The following is a 27,874-nucleotide window of genomic DNA, read 5'->3' on the forward strand; positions in this document are numbered from 1 at the left end:
TTTTTTGAGCTATAAAAAAGAATAAAAAAACTATTGTTAGCTATTCTACTGTATGCTATCAGATTATATTCTCATAAAAGCTCATTATAATGTTATTCCTCTTCATATGTTCATGTAGCATCACAAAGAAAGCAGTTTGTAGCCCCTTCTCTCTGATCTCACAACCAGAAGTCCTCAAATTACTTAACTGGTTTTTCCATAGGGCTGTAGACCGCTTCCACCCCCTGTCCCCTACGCCTATACCACGCATTGGCCCATCACATCCCACCTCACCTTTCCACCCCTCTGATTGTCCTCCGCAAGACAATCTTCAAAGCTCAGGCAGTTGTCAACCTTAATATTTCACAGCCCTCTAACCTGGATCATCGCTATCAACAGAGAATGAAATAAAACATATACGTTACCCAATTCATGTGGAAGGACAGCTCACACCCAGAAGCACGTTTGCATGCTCTGTTTTGAATTCTGAGCCCATTCTACTTGTACACTGCAAAAAATGATCCGCTTGTCTCTCAAGTTGTACCCTGATGTGGCTGACAATAATAAGGTCCATTTAAGACATTTGAGGTCCTGGAAGCGATTCACATCACAAGATTTCACATCATATTTTTACAGTTAAACAGCTGAAGCATTTTCAAAGTTTTGCAGTGGCTTACAGCAGGTTCCAAATAAAACCTTCTACAACTCGTTCATCTTTGCTGCATCTCCTGCTGCTGCAGATATTTCACCTTCAATAGCCAAACTGTTATTTATAAAGAATGTAATTCATTTTGCTTCAAGTTTTATTTAGGAGAGATATTTGCACAATAATTTTCAGCTTTCCACCTCTTCACAGGTTTTATTTTTTGTGTCTATGTATGTAGGTGTGTTAGTGTCTATGTGAAGATGTATCTTTTATGTTTCTCAGTGAGTTATTTGTTATTGTGCAAACAAATGAAATAAAATAGAATGAATTAAATTCTGCCACTGAGGGGAAACATAATATATAAGTTAGCCTAATTTATTTATCCTGAGGGAAATTGTTGTGCAGCAGTTGCAGTACAAAGAAGCAAAGAATGCAAATTAAAAAGGTGCAAATATAAAACATAAAGCATTTTTCCCCTCAAAACAGTTAAAATACTTTCGAAATATTTATGTCATTATATTGAGCAAGCTTTGACCTTTCTTAATGGAAAAGGGTTGTTAACTCATTCAAATGGCCTTTTTCTGTTGAGACTCTTGTATTTATTTATTTAGTAGTCAGTAGGTTCAGAAGCTAGCTGAAATTGATATTTTTTGCAGTGCCCCCCCCCCGTCACTTAGCCCCCGGGTCTTTGTGATTGGCTCACCTTTCATGTCCGTCAAAGCTTGTGTGGGCGGGACTCAAACAATCCACTCGTGCTCCCTGCGCTGTGGATTGTGCGCCACAGCAGACCAAGAGCTCGCCAGACAGTAGTACAGCAGCGACAGCATCTACTCTGTCACCGGAGGACGACTGCTCTCAGTCCCTGAGGTCTACTGCTGTGTTTCAGAGTCCCGTACACTGTACCTTCACGCTGCTGCATCCCTGAAATTGTTTTTAAGGAGCGAGAACATTTACGTTTTCAAAAGAAACAGTCTATAGGTCGTGAAGTCGGTTGTGTCAACCCCTTTTTCCCTAAGACGCACAAAAGAAGCACTCCCAAGTCTACCTGGATAGCTGACAAAGTCGCACGGTCCGGTTCGAGGTCCAGTGGGGAGAGACGGTGAGGAGAAGTTAGCGCGGAAGGCAAGAGCAAGACAGAAGACAGGATGAATCTCAAGAGTCATTTGATTTTCACCCTCTACACTATTTATGGGATTCTTCTGAAAGGTGAGACTGGGACGAGTGGTGTGCGGGTGTGTTTTGTGTGTGTGCTTTATGTGTTTGTACGCGCGCATGTTACAGGCCAACAGCGGGGCAGAATGAAGGGGCAGAACGCGCGGTCACACGCGGGTCCTGGCAAGAAGATGCGGAGCTTTCTCTGAGGGGCTTTCTCATTCTCAAGTGGCCTATTTGTACGTCTGTGCGCGTGTGTACGTGCGTTGAGTGTATGTGCGTATGCAAACGTGCGTGATGTGAGACAGCTTGAAGAGAGAGAGAGAGAGAGAGAGAGAGAGAGAGAGAGAGAGCTTGCCCTGTAACATTCGGGATCTCTTGGATGTTAATATTCAGGAATGAGGAGAATCCTTTTCTTAAATGTGTGCTTAGGACACGACCTGCGCACTGACACAGGTGCGTGTCCTGCGTCTGCGATGTGTTATGTTCTGTGCACGAGTGACATAAAAAAAAAAAAATGAGCCGGCTAGGAAGACACACCTCAACATGAAGTAACCAATCCCGCTGTTGTTTTTGACTTGCAGCACTTGGATGAGTCACGGAGACACTGGCAGCGTTTTACGCACCGAGCAGTTTGATGCTGATGATTACGGCAGCTTTAGAGGCTCACAGTCGTGCATATCATTTTGATTCCCTAATTTGGTTTATTTTCTTCAATGATTTTGACTTCTGTTTCTTCTGTGTAGGTGTGGTGACTGTGGCTAGTGCGTACACACATCTCCGGTGTGTTGTGTGCCTGCTTGAGGTTTCATAGAAGGCTATTGTCCATTACCTCAAACGACTCGTACTGTAGGAATAGGTGTACAAGATTGATTGGAATAGCAGGGTTCTCCATTAAATTCTAAAAAGTTTATTTTCCGTTGTGATACTATTAAGATCGGTCTTCCTATGAAATTCTCGACACTGTGCTTACCTTTTACGATGGAAATTAATTAAGCGACGGCTGAACTCAACTAAATGTGAATATTCTGATTTCGAGACTATTTGTGATAATTACACGACAAACAGCTCGCAGTGGTGTTTACATATATTCCTATATCGACTGTAATCAGGAAGGTAGGGTGACATTGGGGGTCAAGGTCACAGTGAATTGCGGGGGCATGTTTTTAAGATGGTTCAGTGTCTTTTATAGGTATATGCATTGAAGTAGATCCATAACAGATATATGTGAAATAACATAAAATGAAAATAAAAAAAGCTTTTGCTAAAACAGTGCCACCGTATAGGCCTACAGTTTTTTAGGTTTCTTTTATGCTTATATTTATAATCTCTAAGTGTCTTGAATAGATAATTGTAAGTAACAACAGAATAGATGATATATATAATATAGATTGTGGAAAACACTTCTGTATGATTTATAATACGTATCATTAAAAAAAAGTGTTCACTTCAGGCTCATTTGAGGATTGCATACCACACTTTGTGCACTGTTTTCAGCTGTGTGGAGCCATTTTTCATTCAAAATAGTTCCACTTTTAACAAATCTGATATATAGTCGCATGAGTACATTCCAGTGGTATTTTTCTGTGGTGATGTCTCAGTACACTTAGCACAATTTAGAAAACAATGTTTAGTACTGGATGGCAATTAAGGGAATATAACAATACACCAATTTTATGTAAGAAGTTAAAGAGGGAGCAGTTCTTTAGTTTCTGGACTGGTACATTCAGACTGTGTACAACAGTGGCAGAAGGGTGATGGATTAATTCTGAAACAACTGTCAGTCTAACAGCATGGCCACATATGCCACGCTGAGCTTTAGTTTTGAGATAAAGTCCACTTTATCCCACTCAAATCATATCAAGATCTATTTAAGGCATTTGATACCAGATTTATTAACATGAAAGTCTTGACTTTAACTGCTTTTTTCCACACAATTAAATGAAAAATCCCAACTGAGTGATCATTTGGGCCCAATTCCCTTGATCATTTGTTGTTGTCTCTTTGAAGTGTATGTGTGTGCATCAGAGAGAGAGAGAGAGAGAGAGAGAGAGAGAGAGAGAGAGAGAGAGAGAGAGAGAGCAGTCCTTCCTTAATAACAGACATGATTAAGGCCATTCTTGATTTAATGAATTGATATGTAATGAGGTATCTGATATATCTGACAGCTCGCACTGCAGCATTTATTGACGTTAAAGGGCCTTTCTTTTCCTCTTAATTCTCCTAAGGGTGACACTCTCATTATGAGAGTGTGTGGTGTGTGTGTGTGTATGTGTGTGTTTGCATCTATTCCTGAAAATGTGGGCCATGTTTGTATAGCTTATGTCTGAAGAGGCCTAAGCAAAGACTTAACCGTGTCGGTAACAGCAGAGTGCATCTTGGGCTCATTTCATGTCCCCACCACACACCCTCCCATCACTCACTTTCTCTCTCTTCCTCTCTCTCCCTAACCCTGAAGAGGATAATGCTAGGCTGCTTGATTTGAACAGTCATCTCGCAGTGCAATACCTATTATTGTTTAGGTTCCACACAGCAGGCAGGTCAGCCTCCTCCTGAATGAAGTCTATCTCGCTGAAGCCGTATCCGTGCACTCTGTAAATGACAGCTGTTTCAGCCCTCTCTGGCCCGGTGCCAGCTGGCATCAAGAGATCCAGACACGCTGAATCTCTGTCACCGACTAGACCTGCGCGGTATATAGTGTGAATGTGAAGTGTTGTGATGGAGGTTGTTGTTTACCAACAGCCCGAGTTGTTAACATATTATCTAGTGTGTCTCATGTGCCACTGCCGGAGCCAGAGAAAACAGCCTGTTATGCAAATGGCCTCTTACGTAAGAGCTCGGGGCTGAGCGGCAGGCGAGGGGAGATAGAGGCAAGAGAGCGACAGAGAAAGAGGGAGATGTTCTAGAATAGAGGAGTTGATGTAAGAGTGATGTGGGAGGAGAGTTGTGGAGGAGGAATGTGCAATCTCCTCAGTTAAAGTGTGTGATATGTGCACTGGTTTTGGATGCCTGTTTATCGCTCTGCCTGCCTGGTAGTTTGTTTTGAACTCTTTAGCCTAAATACAAACCCCCGCTGAGGGATGTGTTTATCCCCGCAGTGAGTCTAAGCTGCTGAAGGCTGACCCACCATCCCTCTGTACTTCCGTCCATTCCTCCCTTGCTTCATCCTCCCATCCTGGTGTGGAGCTTTGTACCACAGCAGCGTGGGAAAGCTTCTGATAACAAGCGGCCTTGTGTGTGTGTTTGCAGAGCCACTGATTACACGGGAAAAACAAGATGTTCTCTCTTTCTTGCTCACTTGCACTCACCCTCCCACTTCTGCGTGTTTGAAAATGTGTTCATTTTCATGGACACGCTTTGACGGATAGAACGTGTGAGGGGCTCTGTACTTTACACTGATGCCATGAAGCTTCAATGCTGAGAATCCTCAGTAGAGCAGCACTGGCTCAATGTCACACAGACACACACACACACACACACACACACACACACACACACACACACACACACACACACACACACACACAGAGCTCCACTGTGGATTTATTGCTGCTCTGCCAAGGGATTTCCCATGATCAAAGCCAGTCTTTTGTTAGTCCAGGTGTTAAAAAAGTTGAAACAGAAAGGAGGAGGAGGCTGGAGGGGAATGTGGTAGGATTCAGAGCTTACAAGCACTTCATGGCAGAGCAGAAATGACACTTCCAGTGCCACCTGTTCCAACTGTGTCTCATATCAGTAAACACTTGGGCAGGTTTTGCTTGCGAATGTACAGCTATGACGAGTTAAATACAGATGCTCTTACAGTGTGTTTAGACATAGGGATACAATGAGGCAGGAGGCCAGTGATTGTTAAGCTTAATACACATGTAGTTGCAGATGGTAGAGATTCACAAGTAGTAAAAACAGAACCTAGCAAGACACCATGGGGGAGTGAAAAGTTCAGAGCATTATGCAAACTAGTACAGTGCCCTTTGAAAATGTGCCTGTTTGGAACAGGCCGATTGCTTGGCCTGTGGTATTGCTGGTTATAGAATTCTCCAAAACCAAATTGTACCCCAAAATTACTTACAGAGGGACCCCAAACCACTTAATATTCAACTCCACTGTATAGCTTACTACTGACTAACAATGTAGGCTACTTCAACATTAGAGGAAGACATTGTGCTACTATATTTACCTGACAGAAAACGTGGCAGATTCACAATTTAATCACAAAATACCACAATTAAAATGCGGAGTAATCAGACAAAAGTTTGGTTGTTAACGTAATATCCAGTAATCATGTAACGCAAAACAGTCAAAGTCAAAGCCGTTGAACCTCTCCCCGAAGCTGTACAGAGCATCCTCAACATTTTTTTTTTTAAATTGCTACAGTCAACCTAGGGGAAAGACTGTTAAATACATTAAAGTATTCGGTGTTGTGTCGAAGTTTGTTCCCCCGTTGAGTACTTTATTGTGATTGTAGTAATCTATTGGATGTAATAAATATATTAGCCAGGTTTTTGTGAGGGAGATACACGTTATAGGCGTAACGTTACAGGTACCCTGGTAATAGGCGTATCATTTGCTTTTTTTAAACGGTGGTATTAACGTAATAAGTTATAAGTGGTGAAAGTTAGAGGCAAACTTACACAACAGTTGCGATGTTCCTGTATGCTATTCACTCGTGCTCCAGGAAAGTGAAGAACAGTTAGTTTGGTATATCCAGCAATCATGTAACGTTGGATGTAACGTTGGAAGCAGGTATTAGTAAGTAAGTGTACTGGAGTCAAAGCCGGTACCCTATTTTACTATACCAGTCCAGTATTAGATATGGAAAGGTGGGCAAGATTTTTACCAAGCAAATATCCCCTTCAAAAGATAAAACAGCGGTAAATAAACAGATTTTTCAGGCACCAGGTTATCTAATATCATAGACACACTCTTTTTTGCCATGATGGCAACCTCAGAAAACATCTGCCAAATTTTAGCCCTATGTTTAAAATACTGTTTGTGCTCATTGCTTAATACCACCAAAAGCTACAGATTCAGTGAAAGGCAAGATGTAATCTGCCTATTTGTGTGAACACACTGGTATGAAGACTCTGTCCTCTGAGAATATGTCCTCACAGTAGCTGCTGAAGTATCATACATAACTTCCAGGTCTCTAGCTCTCACCATTGTGTGGGTACACACACACACACACACACACACACACACACACACACACACACACACACACACACACACACACACACACACACACACACCCACCAGCAGAGCTTTAAAGCAGGCAACACGTTTATTGAATTCTGCAGTACAGGGCTTTACTGATCATGGCAAGAATCTCCTGAAAATAGAATAAATACTCTATAGAGTAATTGACTGTGTGATGGCAATGACGTAGCATCACAGGTTGTTGTATTAATAATCACTGCACATTTCAAGCATGCAAATCACAAGATATCTATAATTGTTTCACATTTCACATTTATATCATAGTAATTCCAATAAATAGTATATTATTTTAGCCAAATTGATAGGCATTATCTAATAGAATCCTATGTTGCTGATGCTGTGAGCTACTGTAATAGCTTCATAGTTACAAATGCAGAACATGTCAACGTGCAACGTTGTAGAGAATCAATGCAGGGGAAATGTAGATTTTTATTTTGGCATTAAGGCTGTGTTTATATTTCTTAGGCAGAGTGGTATTTAAAGCCAAGCGAGAGAAGGGAGAGATGAAATACAGCCTCCCATGGAGAAACGGGTGAAAACAAGCCCACAGGTGGAATTGGCTGCAACAGCAGTGGCAGCAGACAGCGAGCTTGCACCCTAAATGCACCTCCCAATAGTTGAAAGAAGTATGCAAGCTCAGCTAACAAATCAGCTGATGGGACTTTTTCTTCTAAGTTAACATGTAGCTATTTATGTATACAAGTAAGGATATGAACTAACATGCATTTATTGATGTGAGACTAATGTAATAATAAAATAAAACACCCTTACAGTTAGAAAATGATGCTGGAGGTTGCATAAGGTGTTCATTTTTATAGTCTTGACTGACAAGCAAAGGATGTTTGGCTTGTTTTGTTTGAGTCAGACTTCAGTGATCAGATATAATCTACCCATACAAATTACGCACATAAATTAGGAAAGACATAGGCTGTGTTCTTGGGTGTGAGTGCATCAGTCTGTGTGTATGCGTACGTGTGTATGTGATGTCTGTATTAGCATTAAATTCCAAAGGATTAGTGAGTGGCTAATCTGAAACTCCAGTCTTTGACAAACCATGTGTCACTAATCTCAAACACTCTTGAATAAAGAGACACAAACACAATCACTTTTTGGATTAAAACTCTCCAAACAGAGATTGGTTGTAATCTTCCACTCAAACCAGAAAAAGGTAAAGGAAGGTTTAAACTGAAGAAAAAGAGAATTTAGCGAAGATTACTAAATTATTTGTTGCCGTCTTTTTCTCTCTTACACACATACAGTATGTGCATACTTGCAAAAAAGGAAACAAGTAGGTTGATTTAACATGCATTTTAATGTGAACCTAATGTTCTCGACAGGTTCCTATATCGTCCTCTTAACAACTCTTAGCCTAGATAATGTTCTTTTTATGTTGCATGCCCTTTCATCTGACAGCTTCTTTTCATACAATTCCCAGAGGGCCAGAGTCTGGAGACTTGGTAGTACATGTTACAGTAATCATTTCCTTCAATAGAGATAACGATATGGACAGCCGTGACTCTGCCTAGTCCCTCAACTCTCCAACTCTGATATTGTTTGGGGACTGTTTGGTGTCTGTTCTTGATAGAAATGAATTCGGCCAAAGCAAAGACAGCCCATATTGTGTACAGTAACGTTCTTATATGCAGTGTGTGTGTTTGTGTACACCATAGACACACACAAACTGGCACAAATACTGTACACATGCACACGTATGCACACAAAAACCCAGCAGTGTGAAGACACAGCAGTGAATAAACACAGACACATATTTTGTTTTACGGGACTGCATTTTCTGGAGTAAACACGGGATGAAGCTAAAAAAGTGTGGCATTTTGTGACTTTATTGCTGTTTACTGCTTTTTATGACCGATATTCAGAGATAACCTTTTTTGTCCACACACAAACATTTTCTTGTCAAATCAGGGTTGACGGGAAGAGTAAATGGATTATGTTGAAAAAGGTTGGAGGTAGAGCGAAAGCAGAATGCGGAAGGAAGAAAAAGATACATCTGCTATCTCCAGGCCCTACGATTTGGGGTTTAGATGGGAACATACCAACAGATCTCTTTTCACACTGCGAAAAACATTGTCTATATTGCAAAAGTTCCATTAAAGTGAAAGTCCAGTTAGTACATAAACAGAAAATGAACCTATGTCCACAGAAAATTAATCTATATCCACAGAAAATCACACAGATGTTCCCCCAGTCATGATTCATATTTTTGCAAATCACCACTGCTATTCCATAAATGTAATCCCTAAAATGAGTTACATCCCTCTTTAATGACAGTGCTCATTTCCTCCTGATGGCTATTACACATTTCTAATGGATATTTATACTTGTTAATTTCTCTTTGCAATAATTTTGTTTCAAATTGGTTTCAAAATGCAGCTGCGTTAGCTCCAGTACATTGGCACAAGTCGTTTCATGTTTATGCTTCATTTTAACGTTATGGTTCTTTAATATCGTGCAAAGCATTGGTAGTGGAGTTGCTTAACTTGTACTTAAACAATAACAATATGGAATTATGTCATGATACTAATTGAAAAGCAGGATTTACGGCATCCACAAATGCAGATCTATCTATGCACTTGTTTTAGCATCATGGTCTCACAGGAAGCCTAGAAGTAGCTAAAGCTAATTGAAATATAATTCCCCAAAGACGCATGTTCATGTTAATTGACTTTCTGTGTGTGTATGTGTTTGTGTGTGTGTGTGTGCGTACACTGAGTGTGTATCCCTGTATGTTTTTGTATTCATATAATCGCCAGAAGTCAGTTTCTAGTCCCTTGTCTAATCATCAGCTTGAGGCCCCCCCCACATCTTAATTTAGTGTTTGAAAACCATTAGACACTCCTTTGCATGAGCACCATTTCTAAACACATCTAATATAGTGAAATTATGCAGTTAGTCTCCACTGATGTTGTCTTAAACTCAAATTGAGCTCCATTCCATTGTGGTTGGTGCACACCATAAATCAAAGCAGTTTTTACCTCTGTGTTGTTTCAGATCAGGCAACTGGTAATGTGCACAACAATAGGGCTTTAGATGGGAGCAAAGGAAGGATTTGTGCAAAGGTTTCTGCGTGCGTTTCCCTGTGAAAAAAAGAACACACGTTTCAAGCCTGTAATTAAAACTACAGGTGTGAAATGTCATCCAATTGAAAAGGTTTCACACCTGTCACCCCTGTTAACAGACAAGCATTAACACACATACTCACATAGAATATAACCATTAACATAAAAACATGTTTATACCGTACGCAATACAGTAAAAGCTGACAGACAATCAAGTACATTTATACATACATAGAAACACGGACACACACACACACATACATACATACATACATACATACATTATATATATATTAGGGCTGTCAAAATAACGCGTTAATTTCGATTAATTAATCTGAGAAAAAATAACGCGTTAAAAAAAATTGACATAGATGTGTTTTACTGTAGAGGATTTAACACCGGTATGTAACAATCTGCAGCTGCCGTCGGAGAAACAACACAGACGGTGCGTTCAATGAAACTGGTAAAGTACAGCCTCGTGGTGCATTTGAAGTTATTGTAAATAACTTTTTTTCCTATCTGGTTGTTGTTTTTGTCGTTCAACAGCAATTTACTAGTGAAATAAGTTATTGTTATTGTTATACATTATTATTAAATCATTTAATTTTGACCATATGGCCTTAGCAATAAACAAGCCGTTCTTTAATGTCACCAACTGTTGTTTAGTACCCTTTTTTTTCTTTTCTTTTTTTACTTTCTTAAAAAGTATCGGTTCAGGCACCATAAATTATGTATGCGATTAATTTAGATTAATTAATCACAGAGTATGTAATTAATTAGATTCACTCGATTGACAGCCCTAATATGTATGTGTGTGTGTGTGTGTATATATATATATATATTAGGGCTGTCAAACGATTACATTTTTTTAATTGCGATTAAGCTGTATTGCTATAGTTAATCGTGATTAATCACATATTTTATCACATGATTAAAATTCTATTATTTTGCATTTCAGAACAGTTTTTAAGTACATTTTAACAATCGAAAGCAATTCTTAACAGTGTATCTTGATTGGGAATCAAATGAATGCAAAGAAAGTTACTTTATGAACTTGATTTTAAGATTTGTAATTAATTATTTATTTACTGTAAACAAAAGAAAAATGTGTGAATCTGTCATTATTGCACAATTCCTCCACGTACCTAACTAAAAAACTCTATCCTTACCAGAGTCAATATAGTGGTTAGTAACTCCTAAATAATTCTGATTACTGACTGAAGTCCAGTGATCACTGGTTAATGAGACAGTGTTTGCAGCACCTTGCAGCAGTTGGGCTGCTTTTTCCGTGTCATACAGGCTGTGTGTGGGGCTGTGGTCCCCCCCGACGGCAATGAGACGGGTCAGAACATGCCAACCGTAGTACGTCTTTAAGACCCGAGTCCTCTACGATGCTGACAGGTCTGCAGTTAGTTGCCACCCGTTTCGCAAGATCTGTAGTAATTTTTTGGGATTTGGTTTCATCCACAGGTCGGCAAGTAGCACTCTCCAAAATATTGCTTTGCCTGAGTGGGTAGCATGCTAGCGGGTAGCATCACGTTAACTGTACTACTATGCTTAGCTTCGTAGGTGGTAGCTCAAGCTTGACGTGCTTCGGTGATATTTTAATTCGGCTTTACACAATTTGCATATGGCTTCCGACTTGTCTACGAGCCGTCCGGGAGTTTTGGAAAATAAAAAGCGCCATTCAGAATTGTGTTGCTGCTGTCTTTCTCCATCATGCCTGCAGCCTGCAGCAGCAGGATGTGTTACGAGGAAGTGGCAGCTCGATGATAAGTAACGGTGCTGCAAAGGGTCAAAATAGTAGCCTGTTAGGCACTATAGCCGAGTGAAGTGTAAATAAATTAATAAATGGCGGCATGCGATTAAAAAAAAAAAAAAAAACGCATTATGCTTGGCCCTTAATCGCATCGCGATTAACGTGTTAATAGTGACAGCCCTAATATATATACACACACACACACACACACACACACACACACACACACACACACACACAGAACATGATCGTGACCTTGCCATTTCATTACTCCAAATGTCTCTGTTTCTCTCTTTGTGGCTCTTTGTCTCTGCTGTCATACTGCATGATGTCTTCCATTCAGTTGTGCTTAGTGCTGTCTGTATTATTTTTTACCATATGGATCTTATTTCTAAGAAGAATTCCAAAATCCTATATTGGTTCTAAATTTGGAGTCTGGCCGCTTTCTGTGTAAAGATTGCTCCAGGCCTGTTGTAGAGGGGAGGGAAGATGGAGTCAAGTGAGACAATTTATAACAGTTAAAAACCAAATGAACTGAGACCCTTGGCTTGGGTGAGCGAGCGGCAGCATACATAATGTGCCTTAGGGATTTATTCTCCACACATATTGGGCTGTGTGTGTGTGTGTGTGTGTGTGTGTGTGTGTGTGTGTGTGTGTGTCCAAGCTAGCAAATACATAGCACACAGAAATACAAAGCACCCTCCACCATCTGTCTCTGTTTGCCACATTGCAAATGCATTATATGCTACACAACATTATTCCCCCCACCGTAAGTGGCACACACCCCTGAGCTTACTTCAACTATCCTACTCAGTGGAACGGTGACAATTTGCCACCGCATACACATCTTTGTCAAAGATGCTGTGGCATGTTTCCAGCTGGATTTAATACATATTTTCATGCTCCATTTGCATTTTTTGTAAATTGGTGTTAAGCATTGATGCTTTGAGATTTTACAAGCCTGTTTGCTTGTTCCTGCTGCTTCATGTGGGAATTTGTGTGATGTTTTCAATTGGTCCCCATTGAACTGTCACTGGACTTTAATAATCCTGCACCTCTAGTAATACCGGTATTCATTTTTGCATTTTGGCATACAGATTTAACACACACACACACACACACACACACACACACACACACACACACACACACTGCATGAATCTGGCTATGGTTTGGCTCAGTAGTTTTATAGCTAACTCATCTCCACTTCTAATCAAAAAGCTTCCCCAGCCCTGAACCTCCTGCTGAGGAAACAAAGAAGTTATTATGTTTTTAAATGGTCTCCAATTACGGGTAATTTCACTGCCTATCTTAAAGCTATTTGCTTTTCTCTCACTTTGCTCCGGTTGGGTAGAGCAAGCATTGTGCTCTGCAAATACAACGACTAGACAAGTTAGACGTAGAGCAGATGCATTCTTTTGGAAATAAAAAGAATGGCCTGCCTTTCTTTGCACTCCCTCTCTGTCTCTCCTTGTCTCTTATCTTTAGAAATGGGAAAGACAGTTAACTCAATTCCTCCTTTATCTTCCTCATTAGTGTTTGTCTCACAGTGCACTCCTTTACCCAGAAGTCAAAAGCCCCACTGGCTGAAGTGAGTCAAAATTCTCATGTAGTAAGATTCATTAGTGAGTAGTGAGTGATGCCAAAATTGTGCATTAATGTGCTTAAGATAAACATTTTCAATCCATGGCATGTACACTGCTTGTGTGGATTGAAACAAGTTTAGTATAGCCATGTCAGTTTGCAGCCTGATGCTACATTTCTAGGTTTACATAACTTTTACACTACTAGTCAGAGCCTTACTGCTATGGCATTTTACAATTTTAAATGTTAATCTATAGCCCACCTGGGAAGTGCATTTAGCACAGCTGGATTTGTCTTGATGGATTGGATTTCAGTTGTAAACTTGTACACTATGTTTCAGCTTTTTGTTTTTTTTCATTTTTTGTTTGTTTGACATTTCAGTAATAGCAGTTTTTTCACTGGATAATTTGTCAATATTTGTTGTTGCTTTTTAGAAATGTGTGTTCCTCCTGGTAGCATTCTTGTAACGGCTCATATCATCTGGCGATTTCATATCCAAATAAGAGGAGTAAAAGACAGGCAGGAACTGAACTACACAAAACGGAGAATACAGTTGTGGTCAAACAATCAAAATTATAAATTAAAGACTGAAACAAGCTTTTTGTATCACTATTAATGCAGCTGAATGAACCAACTTCCTTTTGAGAATTTCATTTTTTTGATTTTCAGAGACACTGAAAGTCTTTTGTGACGTTTTTTTTTTGAAACTGTGCAACTGTGTATTTCTCTTTCTCGCTGCTTCCTTATCTCCTTCTGCAAATTCATGCTATAGATACTATCCCAGACTAGTTTGCCAACATGCTAATGCTGCTGTATGTGTATCCAGTTCAAATGGACCAGCTAATGCTAATCTCTGCTAATCCCCTGAGAAGCACCCTCAGAGCAACATTATCGTGCTACTCTGTAGTTGACATGGATACTGCAGGAGAGGAGACAGCAAAATGGTGAATGGAGATATCAGCATAGCAAGTATTAAATCATAACAGCTGACACACTCAAATCATCACACCAAAGGTCACTTTCCAATGCCCCCTTCTCCGCGCACAAACATACACACACCCACAGGCACACACATGTGCACACAGAGCTGCAGACACAAGCTATTACTGTAGAAATAGCCCCAAAATCTCCCGGCATGGCAGTAGTAATGAGTCAGTGTTAACCAAAGTTGCACTGAGCTGCTAAATGGTAACCTACTCACCAGGACTAAGTGCTGATCCTAAGCCCTTGTTGTAATGCCCTGGTCATCCTATTCCTGACCTTATTAAAAGTGAGCCAGAAAGGAGCCATATCTTTAGACTGTAGTAGTTCCCCAATACAGCTGGTCCTAGCCCAGGCTGTTAGATACGAGGTGATCTTCCCATGTTATAATCCGAGCGCCATCTTTCACCCCAATAGGCATTATGATCACGGAGCTGAGGTCACGTCAGAGTTAAATTTTGTGTTTCGGATGATACTGATAGCATTTATTAAGAAGATTAAGTAATTGAATTCTAAGAAAAGTGCAGTGTGTAAAAAGTACAAAATCTAGGAATAGTATGATTGTGTATATCTGACATTTCCTGTTTGATATGGATAATTTCCATATTCACACACTATCTCAGTGCAAATGATACCCTGCAGTACACAGAGCAGTGCTCTGTATAATATTGCACATGGCAGCAAGAAATAATGAAATTTGAAATAATAAGAAATCTTTTCTCAATCATCTTTGGTAAATTTACACCATTTAAACTACATGCTCATATCCACATGGCAAATGTATAGTGATGACAATGTTTTTCTTATCTGAGATATTTAATGAAAAGCTGTAGCTTTGATATATTTTCATAACACCATGGCCTACACTAGCCTTGGTGTCCTATATGTCCCACATAATGCCGCTTTACTCGAATGAAATTGATCAGTAAAAGATAATCATGAAATTGATGAATTGCAGTCTTGCCCTTCTCTCTCGTGAACACATGGCTCTGTCATGCTGTTGGAGTGATTTAATGTGTTAATTCCAGTGCTTATTTCTTGCACTTTTGGGTTCATTATATCTGCAAAGAGATATGGCTGCATATATATGTCTGTTACTCCCACAGACAGAAAATGTGACATTTAAACCTATGACACTTTTCCATTTTAAATTAAGAAAAATCACTGACATTATGGTGCATTATGTCTGTGCACAGTAGTGTAGTCTGAAATATCGTTAGCCTATATTAAGAATAAATTAAGAAATACTAGACACTACTGCTGAATGTACTTGTGAAGCAACTAAGTAGACACTTATTTGTTAATTTGTATCAAATTAGGCCTTTTTAAGTATGCCGCTATACCAAACAGAAGTACTTTCATCCCTTTCCAGCTTGATTAGAAAAAATAATTGCATAATCCTTGAAGTCTCAGCAGTTCTCCTGATACCCAGTGGGTATTTGTCATTCAAAGAAGACCACCTTTGATAGAAGAGATAACAGCAAAGAGAAAGCAGAGAATGCACCACGGGAAGGTGATGGGTTGTTTTGAAATGTTATGCAAGTATATGTTGTGCCCGTGGCTTGGCTGGGATCCTGGTTGACATGTTACTGGCCTCTGCTGTGCCATGCTCTCTTAAAGCCTCACTGTGATAGAATGACATGAGACAGGGATGAGGGTAATAGCAAAACATTGTGTGTGTGTGCGTGTGCGTGTGTGTGTGTCATAAATAGGTTGAGGGTGAGGGGCATAAAATATGTAGAAGGCTGTGGGAGTAACCGGATGGATGGGGGAGAATAGAATAATTCCTATGTCACATCTGCTCCTCCACTATATACCAACAGGATTGTAGAGCAGAGACAGATTAACCCAAAGAGAATTTGAGAAAAATAAATAAAAATAAATGAAAAACAGAGCCAAAAAAAGAACAGCACATAAACCAATCTGAATAGTATACGCAAGCATTAATTTGAACCATTTAGGCTTTTATGTATGTAAGCACAATCACAGAGATAAACAATGGATAGTTATATTTTATAAGGTCCATTTATTTTACTTTTTTAGAAGCATCTCACTGACTGCAATAAAAATAGTTAAAAAATAGTAGCTTCATATGTTTTTTTTTCCTTTCTTTTTGTGCCTCTCCTTCCACTCCTCCACTCTCTCTCCTTCCTATCTGGATGTTTCATTTCTTTCTTACCCCCGAACACCTCACTCACCAGCGTCACCCTGGGCTTTCATCTCGGCAGGGTGCTTCCTTTATGAGAATACTCCAATTGGCAGACAAGCGTCCTTGTCAGACACCATTCATTGCACTTGCATAGATATGAAAAGTGTTTTAACAAGCACCACTGGGTTTTGCGGTGCACTGGTAACTGCATACCAATGGCAATGCAGATCCTGTAACCAAATTAAAGAGGCAGTGAAGTTTGGAGACAGTTATGTTGATGTCCTTATCATACATAAAAAAGTTTTATTGCAGCCGCCCCAAGGACAGCCGCTGGGACAATATGCATTTGTCCCGATTCGGTTCTTTCACAATACATGTGTACTGATTGAATTTGTATTGCGATTTTCAGTTATCGCAATTCTAGAAGTATTGCGATTTGAAAGTATTGAGTATTTCAAATCAATTCAGTTTATTTATGAAAGGGGACAGTGCAAATTAATAAAACGCATGATTTTACATGGGTTAAAAATGCCAGAAAGGAAGACAACACAAGCAAAACAAAACTTCACAGAAGCAGAAAGATTAACAATAAAACAATGCACAATGCAGAATGCAGAAAAAGGGTTCAAAGACATGACACTAGATAAGTATAGACATTGAGTAGTATTATTGTATGAGAATGTTGATAATGGTGATGATTATGATGAACATCATTATTATCATTATGGTTATCATCATTATTTAGGATATTAATCACCTAATGGTGGTAATGTACTGTATGTATAAATGTAGGTAAGTCTATGCATTGACACACTGTATGCATGCATGTATGTAGAAAGTTATCTGGGTAAGTGTATATGTTCTTTAGTTTTTTTTGTATAATTTATTTTCATCTTTCTTATCTTGTAAATTATTTTCCTTGCCAATTTGTTTGTTACTCTTAAAAAAAATGTGAGAGGGGGGGCATTATATAAACTGAAGCTTCTGACCCTACCCTTTGGTTATGACCAATAAACTCATTAATTCATTCATTCATTCAGCACAAGCCAAGACACAACACAGAAGCAGAAATATATACTGCAAAGCAACAGAGTATAGGGTAAAAAGATTAGAACAGAAACAGCTGTTAAGAACAATAAAAGCAGTAGTAAACTAGGAGGAAACAATAAGTAAAATGCATATATGTCAAATTATTCCCTAATATCAGCTCATTCCAGTTTTCCTGTTGGATTGAGGTTTGGAAATTATTTTGCTCATTCCTTGGAATTCTATAAGATTCTGTTGCAACAAAGGGTTTAAATCGTTTGCTGTTTAGCTTCCTGGACACTATAATGAAATTATGATCAGACAGTCCTGTTAGCATATTGAACGATTTTAAGATTCTCTCAGGTCTATTGCTAAAAACTAAATCAATCTGTGTACTGGTGGAATTAGCTGTGTGAAATCCATCCCATCCATAACCTTTTTCAGATTTTTACTATTTTGTTTATCCTCCCAGTTTATATTTAGGTCACCCATGATGATTACCTCTTTCTTAAAATTGCATTCTTTCAATACATTATCAAGTGTTTCATAAATGTCTAGATTTGATAAAGGGGGTCTGTAAATAACTATAAGGACATTTAGACCAAGACATTCCAGTCCATTTTCATTTGATACATGGATTTCATGACAATTCAAAATATTTGTGGCATAGATCAAAACCCCCCATCCCTTTGAGCCCAATATGTCCCTTCTCTATATATATATATATATATATATATATATATGTGTATGTATATATATATATATATATATATATATATATATATATATATATATATGTATATATATTTTAAGAGTCTGCTCTGAGGTCACTTCAAGAGGGTTTAGGCTTTATTTAACAGATACATGGCTACTACTGTCTGAATAAGGAAGTGTTAAAAGAGATGTTTGGCCCAGGATAAAGGAAAGAGAAGGAAGAGGAACAATTCAAATGAGAGAGATGGATGACTGAAAAACCTGTTCAGCAATATTTTGGTCTTGTGCCAAATACAAGGTATGGAACAGAATCTTTTTGTAAGTTATGCAAAGCTAGCAGACTGGGGGGTGATGTGGTAGTGAAATGTGCCTCCCTGCTTGCCCGGTCAAATTGACTACTTCAATGGTCCTTTTCCTTTTGTTGTTATAATGCCCCCTTTGTTCTTGATCCCAAGTATGTTTTACAATGACTGTAACAAATCTGCAGCCCAGAGAACCTGTGTGAGGCACTAGACATCATTTTTGAATTTGAAAATATATAAAATATTCTATTGATCTGACTTTAACCTGTAACAAAGGCTATATACAGTACTGTGCAAGTGATTCTTTTTAAATATATGTTGAGCCAATAATTCTTCACCATTCGTGTCATGGTGCATACCGACAATTCTAATCCCAGTAAGATACCAGCATGGATTTATCAAAACTTGACTGAAGCAGTCATATTCATAGCAAGTCTTCGAAATATCAAATAGGGTGTAAAGGTCTGTCATATCATTATGCTTCTTCTATTTTGGCTTTTTGCGCTGGTCAACATATGTGAATGGAATTCAGGAAAGTCTATCCCTAAAGTAGCTTGATCTTCTGCATTCAGCTACAGCAGAGAAACTTAATGTCTTAAAGGAGGTGATGTCATCATAATTGAGGCTTCTACATCCAATGTACAATGGTCTAAACCACAAGGATACTGTCTCTGAAAATATACAAAGTGCTTGCTTTATAGACCATGACATATAATTTCCTCTCTTCAGAACGATACGTAAAGTGCTCTGTTTCCACCAGAATGCAGCCAGGCTGTACGGATGAATCTGTTAAACCAGCAAGCTATGTTCTTTTTGTTTCATTCTGTGTTCTTTACACTGTCTTTCTCTCTATCTCTGGATGAAGTGAGACTTCAGCTTGATATCGGTGCTTTGGCAATTCAGCTGTACAAAGGTTATGTACATTCAAATGACAGTTATTTTTGCAGTCGTTCAGAGATGATGTCTGAACTAACCATGTGTGTGTCTTGTCCTGTATAATGTTTAGTGTATAGCATAATAATTATCCTAATGGTGTCTTTCATAGTGGTGAAAGAAATGTGGAAGTTACTGTTAGGTTCCTGTAATGAAAGGGTTAATTGATTTGACTTGGAAGAGGATTTCCTGAGGAACTTGTTGAACGTGACCCGGAGTTGTATCCCAATCTCTGCGTTGCCTTTTGTTGAATGCAGGAGATGGGGAGCAACACATTACTGACATCTGGGTACAGCAGCAAGATAGTTGGTTAAGAGCAGGTGCGGGGAATAAACAGTTGAAACACCAAAAGGCAGCTGACAGTGTGGAAAAAACATGAATACAGGCTTTGTGGTAGAACTTTCTCCATTTGTTCCATAATGAAAATCTATCGATAACATTGGATTTAATGGAAATAAAATGCCACTTTGTAGAAAAAAGATGTCTATGCATTTAATTTAAACTATAAGCTATATTTATACTTAAGCACAACATTTGTTGGTTGTTGTAATACAGTATAATACTGGTGACAGTGAATGCAGCTAAATATAGAGAAACAAAAAACATAGCACAATTAGGACTGGCCGGGTGTTGAATGGCATTGCTGGCTAAGTAACAATCAAACGTTGACATAGTGTAAGGCCATAAACATACATTTACAAGTGTGTCCTGATTTGCCAAACATTTCAAAAAGCGTTTTGTTTATATTTCTCCAAATAAGTATTCGAAAAATGTTGGTATTTGTACCAAAAGTCAGGTATTGTTTTGGCTTTTGACTGTTATATACAGCTTTGAAGGAGACAGCATGCTCATTTCAGGTTCATACTGGTTTCTACTAGAACATGTTTACATGTTTTAATGTTCAAAAAACACAATTTTTCTCATACTGTCTGTCTGAATGTACCTGTCTTCACCCTCTGTCTGGGTGGAGATACTCAGATGGGGGGCAGTACATTGTAATGAAATGTTACATAGGAAGGGGAGCCAAATTTGAATTTGAATTGAATGGCTTGTTGAAGCCCATGTTTTCTGATCTAGGCAGTCCACACAAAACTTACTGGGTTGTCTTTTTTTTTTTTTTTTTTACAGTTTTTGCAAGAACAAAAGTTTGAGGTGAGCAAAAAAACTATGTGATTTTATATCACTATTTCCACTTTCAATTGTATTAGGATGAAAATGATGCAATTCATTTAACAGAGTGGCACTTAGTGTGCTATATTGTGCCTCATTGGGCTCTGTGCCACAGGTGACACAGACACATGAGACTGCATAAAAGTTTCACGACAGACAATCATGTACATATTGTAAGCTACTGATCAGCTACAAGGAATCTCACATCCGTCTGACTTTGCCTCTGTGTGTGTGTGTGTGTTTGACTCCTGGAATGGAAACATGACTTGTTTACAGTCTCTGCAGCAACAACTAAATGAAATCACATTTCCCCTCAGTCAGTGGGCTAATTGAAGATAGCTCTTCCATTAGTTGTCTGCTCACATCTTCTTTGTAGGAAGCCAGACCGATCAATACACACACACACACACTATATATATATATACTGCTCAAAGTTTATGACTTGCAGGTGCAATCATTTTGCAACATGGTCTTCGTTCCATACTGAAAATGCTACTGAATACACCTTTATCTTTCTCTGGTGTTTTCATTTCAACCAACCTTTTTTATTTGCAAATGTTTTTGCATGGAAAAATAGTTTCACTGCTGTATAAGGCTGAAGGTGATAAAATCAAGGATAATACTTTTGCTGCTTCGAATGTATGTATTAGGGAATGGGAGATTTGAGCTGCTCTTTTACCATCTTTTGTGGTATAAGAAGGACTCTAGCTGTTCCCACAGTCTTGCAAATCCTGCCTTCCCAAATCCTTTTTTCAGTCATTCTGTTGTCCTGCCAACGGTGAGTGAAAGCGCAGAAGTGCATTATGGACTGGTCATGCATGAATAACGAGGGCCCCTTTAAATCGGTGTGCGTGCGTGTGTGTGTGTGCGTGCGTGTGTTTTTTCTGCCCCATAGAAACCTAGTTATTATGCAGTGGCCCTAAGTGGCCCTCTGCTCCTCAGTTATCGCACATGCACACTCACACTTACACATCAGCATACACACAAAAAATACACATCAGCATTCATTAGAAACTTGCTTCTGCAGTTCACTGTAATGAATACACCCACACCATCCTTCAGCAGCAACCCCCAATTTTCCTGCATAAACCGTCTGTAGTAGCGAGGCATTAACAGTAAAATCACTGAGTATGATTTCATTTTCAGAACAGGTTGCCGTGAGCTTCTTTTACTCTGGACAAACCAAGCCAAGACAAACCTGACTCAGTTAGGGAGACTGTGACAATTTCCCACATGCCGGCAAAAGAACATTTTGCTGTTGGACGAGGCAGCAGTTCGGATTCAGTGTTGTGAGGATTAGGGTGAAACATTAGTCCAATCTGTGTTGATCTAGCAAAGCAGGAGATGAACAGCCCGTATGTCCGATTGTCATTTGGATGGGTTTGGGTTTTTTATCACGTCACGCTTTGGTCCATTGTGTATTGGCGATGCTTTTGAAAGCTGTACCGTGTTTGCTTTTCAATACCTCACTGGTGCCAGTGCAGACAACTGTCATCAGCAGAAGAACGGCCAATACCGGATACCAGCCATATAGATCTATTTTATAACTCTCTTAATGTGTCCATGTATATTGCATATTCATATTTAACACTTTCTGCAGCCTTTCTGCAGAAATAAAATGTATATATATTTTGGATATATATATATATATATATGTATTGAGAGCCCTTGATTTTCAGTTTGAGAAATTAGTCAAGCCATAGTATAGCCATACATACTATAACGTAGGCTTAGAATATTTTTCCTATCCACTGTCAGCATTCTATTCTGTTTAAACAGATTTTCTTTAAACCTGGCCCGCTCAGTACCTGTCTTGTCTCCTACTTACCTTTTCTCCTCGCTTACATGTCATGGCACAGACATGCATTAAGGTCATAAGTGATTACTTAATCAGAAATTAAAGCTGTACAACCTTGCCTTGTGCATGTTGCTTAATGATGTTGACAGCAGCCTGTCACATAATAGGCGCCTACATGGAAGTAGATCATCACCGTTCTTTGATTTAGAATAATTTGAGCCTAAAGAGTTGATATTAACTTGCTGTTTGATATAGAGTAAACAATCGCCAAGCAACTACATGTGATTTTTTCACATACCACCCACCAAACACACACATAGTTCCACATGCACTGTCAGCTACTGGTGTCTTTCTGATCTCAGCCCATGTCAGTGTCTCAGTCACATGCAGGTCAGATGTAATCAGCGTGGCTCCCACACATAAACACAGGCACACACCTTTAACCAAGGTCATGTGTAACTTGTTCAGCATGCTGAGATGTATTTGCTGATGTTGCTTTGCACTCTTTACACCCCCTTTCTCTTTGTTCTCATGAATGTTTCAGTGTGGGTGGGGTTATTGCACAAATAACATGTGTCTGTGCATAGTATGCATGTGTAAGTGCTCAGACATGCTGTCATTTTCCCTTGCTACAGGCAGAGTTGTGGTTTTGAGGCTGGCATTATTTGGCTTTCTTTTAGTCACATTCTATTTTTGTTGTGCCTCAAATGCATCATGACTTTTAGCCCACGGCACAGCATAGTGCAAAGTAACAGAATGCCAACGCATAGGATTTGTGTTATGTCTTTGTTTCTGTTTGTTTATGTGTCTATGGCTCTAATCAATGAAAACCCACTGTTACACAGATGTGTAAATAAAGGATTCAGTACCAGCAGAAATATAACAGATTTCTCTCTGGTTTGGGTGGCTGCAAGTGTTTGCATGAGTATTTGCTTATGTGTCTTGATGATGTGAAAACTGCTGCTGTGAATCGTTAAATAATGACCAGTAGTGACAGAGACAGAGGCTTTGAGGCTCTGGAATTGTCTTTCTTAGCCTCTCAGCATGCAGCCAGCCAGAGCCAAAATGGCTCTACAGGGTCAGCTTCGGCCCCCTGACAGGCTGACGAAGCGACCGCTGTCTGTTAGGGGCCGGGCCTATTAAATGATCTGAGTCTATGCTCCCCTGACACCACTTTGACTGAGAGGCCTCAACTCCTTCCTGGAGGCTGGCCCAGAAGTGTGTAATTGTGCGCAAAAATGTATGTTTGAGCATGTTTGACTTTATTTTCAGTTTCTTTTGGAAAAGCTTGTATTGCATAACAGCCACAATATATTTTGATAATTCAGTACAGTGTTTCCCCGGGGGCTTTTGCGTTCAGGATTGTTGTTACGCTTCAGTTTTTTGGAGCTGGCACAGCGCTGTGAAAATGTAAATTGACTGTCAGCTGTTATCAGAGTACGCAGATGAGGGAAACAAGAAAAAACAAAAAATCTAGAACTGCAAGCAGTTATGATGGGGTCCAAGCCTCCCAGTGCCAGCCGCCCCTGACGACCCGGGAAGCGTGCGGAAGCGGGACCCAAAGCTCGACGGTGGGGAGGCAAACGTCACTAAATATCGAGAGGTGTGAGGTGCAAGGTCTGCGATACATTGCCATTGCAAATATCCCATTAACATTGATTGAGTAAAAGGGCCAAAAGTGGTTTAGTTGACTATGGCTACGTTCACATCGCAAGTCTAATGCTGTTCACATTACCTTACATTTGGTCAGGTCGGTCTGGAGATGCTACCTGCCAAGTTTCGTGCGGATCGATCGCACTATCGATGCGATCGCACGTCGGGAGTTTTAGGTGGAGAAGAATGGAAAATGATAGCAAGGGTAGGATGGCGAAGGCAGATAGGATGGTGAGGGAAGACAGGGGATAGGTAGGATGGCAAGGGATCTTACTGGGATAGGATGACGAGGGAGCTCGGGGAAACCGGGGCCGAGGGAACCGGGGAGGAAGCACTGGAGTCCGGGGAACAGGGAGAGTCCAAGAGGGAAAGGCTGGGAGCAGGAGCGAAGGCAGGATGAAGCGGGGGAGAGTCCAAGAGGGGAAGTCTGGGAGCAGAAGCGGAGGCAGGGTGAAGTGGAGAGCCGTGAGGAGGGGGACCAAAGGGTGAAGCCAGCTGACTGGAAGCGAGGTGTGGAGCTGATGACTGAGGGGAGAAACACAAGGAGAGGTAAGGACAGGCACAGAGTAACAACAGGTAAGTCTACAACTATTAGAGGCGCGCGCCTGTAGCGAGTGCCACCAGTATGGCGGAGACAACAATCCAGCAAGGATAGTGAGTGGAGCTGGGGTTGAAGTACTGAGCTTGATTGCAGATGGAAGGCAGGTGTGAGCGGCGAGGGACAGTGATGGTGGAATGAGGAACAGGTGTGCATCGTCAGCTGGCAGTAGCAGGCAGGAGGAGGGAAAACACAGGAGACAGATAAAGGAAGGGCCAACAAAGAAACACACAACAGAGAACAAAAAAAAAAAAAACAACCACGACATGTAGAGCGGCTATCCGCAGAGCATACGCACCACTACGCACTGCTCTTGTGCCTGGTGTGGCCACTTTCATTGATTATAGTGAAAAAGTAGTGTTGGATGGTCTGCTCCTTTACCATTTGCCAACTGCTTCCCACCAGTGTCTATAAAGGCATAGATACACAGGCACAGCAAATCGTGACATCTGGTTGCAAAAACCAAGATAGCAACGCCAGTATCTCCAAACTCAAGGCTTCAAAACTGCAGTCCACAAACCAATGGGTGACGTCACGGATGCTACGTCCTCTACGTCTATGGAATAGCCCTGCGGTCGCCTCTTCTCCGTGCACCAATGCTTAAATGCAGTAGCCTCTAGTTTAACCGTATATCCGCAACGATTTTACAAGTTCACCTGGAACGACCAAACTGCAAGTAAGTCTGTTACTCTCCACTGAGCCTAACGTTAGCTATGATAGCTGACACTAGCTAATGTTATCGCTTGTTAAAGTGGACCTCTGCTTAACATCAGATACGTTAAAAAAACATGAAAAAAACAGATGGCAAAGAAATAGACTTTGCTTAACAACATACTTGCTTTCTGGGAGTTCCAGGTGAACTCATGGAAGATGTTACTGTAAGCTAGCTGTGTGATAATGCTGGGCTTCAGTGCAGTGGGCTGTGGGTCCAGAAGACTGAAGTTGTCTTCCAATTACATGTAAATCGAGCTCTCCTTGCCTCCTTCCCTCAAACCCCTCAACAGTGACAGAAATTAAATATGAAACAACATATGCAAAAATGCAAAAAAAAAATCTAAATAAAATATTATTTTTCATGTCTTCATTACTCGTTTTAGTGCACTTTAACACTGTCAGCTGTTGCTTTCATACAGCTCCTTTACAATTGTCTACAGCCATTGTTATTGACAGAACTTAAAGGAACACGCTGACTTATTGGGACTTTAGCTAATTCACCGTAACCCTCCGAGTTAGACAAGTCGATACATACCCTTCTCATCTCCGTGCATGTTGTAACTCTGTCTGACGCCCCCAGTGCTAGCTAAGCCTAGCACTGGGGGCAACCGGTTCCAACTAGCCTACTGCTCTGAATAAGTGACAAAATAACGTCAACATGTTCCTGTTTACATGTTGTGATTTGTATAGTCACAGGCAGGCCCGGATTATCCATAAGGGCACTTGGGTCAGTGCCCATGGGCACCAAACATTCACAACCAGTGGGGGGGCACCACATGAGACAAACTTTAAAAATATTTTTCGTAAATTCTTATATTATTCACTTGAAATTGTTGAAAGACCATACATAACTCGTTTATGAACACTAATTTAATAATAATAATAATAAATTATAAATAAATCAAGATTACATAACCACTATCACTCCCCCTCCCTCCCCAATCTGTCAGAGTTGAGTTGGTTCACAAGTACGCGCAAATGTACAATTTTTTTTAACGGCTACAGAAAATTAATCCAAATCCAAAATGGACAGACGTCAATTGAGTGGTTTTGCAAAAAGAAAGTTAGAGGAAGACAAGGACTCTAGAAGTTTAGCTACAATTCAAAATGTTCCAGCGATCGGAAGTTTTTTTGTGAGAACATCAGGGGGAATTGCGATCACTAGCAGCGCTGACAAAGCCGGAGCTAACCGTGGAGATGGTAACACTAGCATCTCAGATGGTACCGCTAGCACCACTAGCGGGGGAGAAGCTGCAGCCCTTACTGCTAATGTTAGTCTAGGCGTCGGCGATGACCATCAGGCGAATGAGGATACTATTCTTGGGGGAGATAGGAGCGAGGAACAGAACAAAACATCTGAACTTGTATGATAAAATTTGCACTTGTAAAAAATATTCACAAATACATGATCTGAATTTGAATTCAAGGTTAGGCTGTGGAGCTCTGAGCCAACAGAACGGGGAAAGCAGGGTTTCTATCACCAGATGAGGGACAACTCTGTCCGGCTTATTTATGTAGCATGGAAGCTTGGTGGAATAGCAAGCGAGCGTTAGCTAACTAGCAGCCAGCCTGCTTCTAGATAAATACCTTTTAATTATCTAAACACTTTTTAACCGTCAAACTGAAACACTGGCGGTGAGCTCCAGGTACTGCAGCCGCAGACGGATCCTCATCAGTGGGGATCAGCCAGCGTAGCAAAGCACATTGCTATTGCCTGAAAGCTTCGCTGCCGACTTCAACCTGCAGTCGGAGCAAGTTGCAGCTGTCATTGTGGTGTCAATGTAAATATCAATCTACACATAATATGTGTAGATTGATATATTTTTTCTCTGACTTCACATTCAGAATACAGGTGTGTGAACATTTTCTACCATTGCAAATTTCAACTTACAAGTTCAGATTTTTTTTTACAAGCTCTCATTTGTTTTTGTTTTCTTTGTGTGACTTCAAATTCAGATCACGTGTGTGTGAATATTTAATATAAAACATGCTTGACACTTAACATAAACATAACATAAATGTAAAGGACAGAGTCATTAAGAATAATAATAATAAAAAAATGAATAAAAGTAACAATAACTAAAAGCTTCTCATCACATCCTATTAGATTTGACACAGCTTCTCAATCAGCCATTGGTACGTCATTTCCACGATGTTCAAGAAAGAATAAGAAAGGATTCCAGATTTCCTCAAACCTCATAGATTTACCTTTCACAATATAAGTTATCGTTTCCATAGACATACTTATTGCCATTTCTTTCAACCAGTTACCTATACTTGGTGCCTTTATGTTCTTCCTTTGTAAAGCGATAAGACGCTTTGCTTGTAATAGACACATGTCTATGAATGCATATTCCTTACTCTTCAGTGGCATGTTTAGAGGATATAAATGTCATATAAATAATTTTGCAGAAATTGGTAT

At 39.9% G+C, this 27,874-nt stretch overlaps 1 protein-coding gene across 2 annotated transcripts in view; it reads left to right on the forward strand.

The window, feature by feature from the left end:
• Nucleotides 1-1,412: 1,412 nt before the first annotated feature.
• The window catches only part of cadm2a (cell adhesion molecule 2a), a 224,677-nt gene continuing 198,215 nt past the window's right edge, over nt 1,413-27,874 (forward strand). For both annotated transcript variants that reach the window (XM_078266238.1, XM_078266239.1), the window contains exon 1: nt 1,413-1,831. In XM_078266238.1, the coding sequence (XP_078122364.1) occupies nt 1,771-1,831 (61 nt within the window). In that variant the 5' untranslated portion in view covers nt 1,413-1,770. The remainder of the gene's footprint in view (nt 1,832-27,874) is intronic.

The sequence above is a fragment of the Sander vitreus genome, chromosome 13 (genome assembly GCF_031162955.1).
Source record: "Sander vitreus isolate 19-12246 chromosome 13, sanVit1, whole genome shotgun sequence".
Classification (NCBI taxonomy): Eukaryota; Metazoa; Chordata; class Actinopteri; order Perciformes; family Percidae; genus Sander; species Sander vitreus.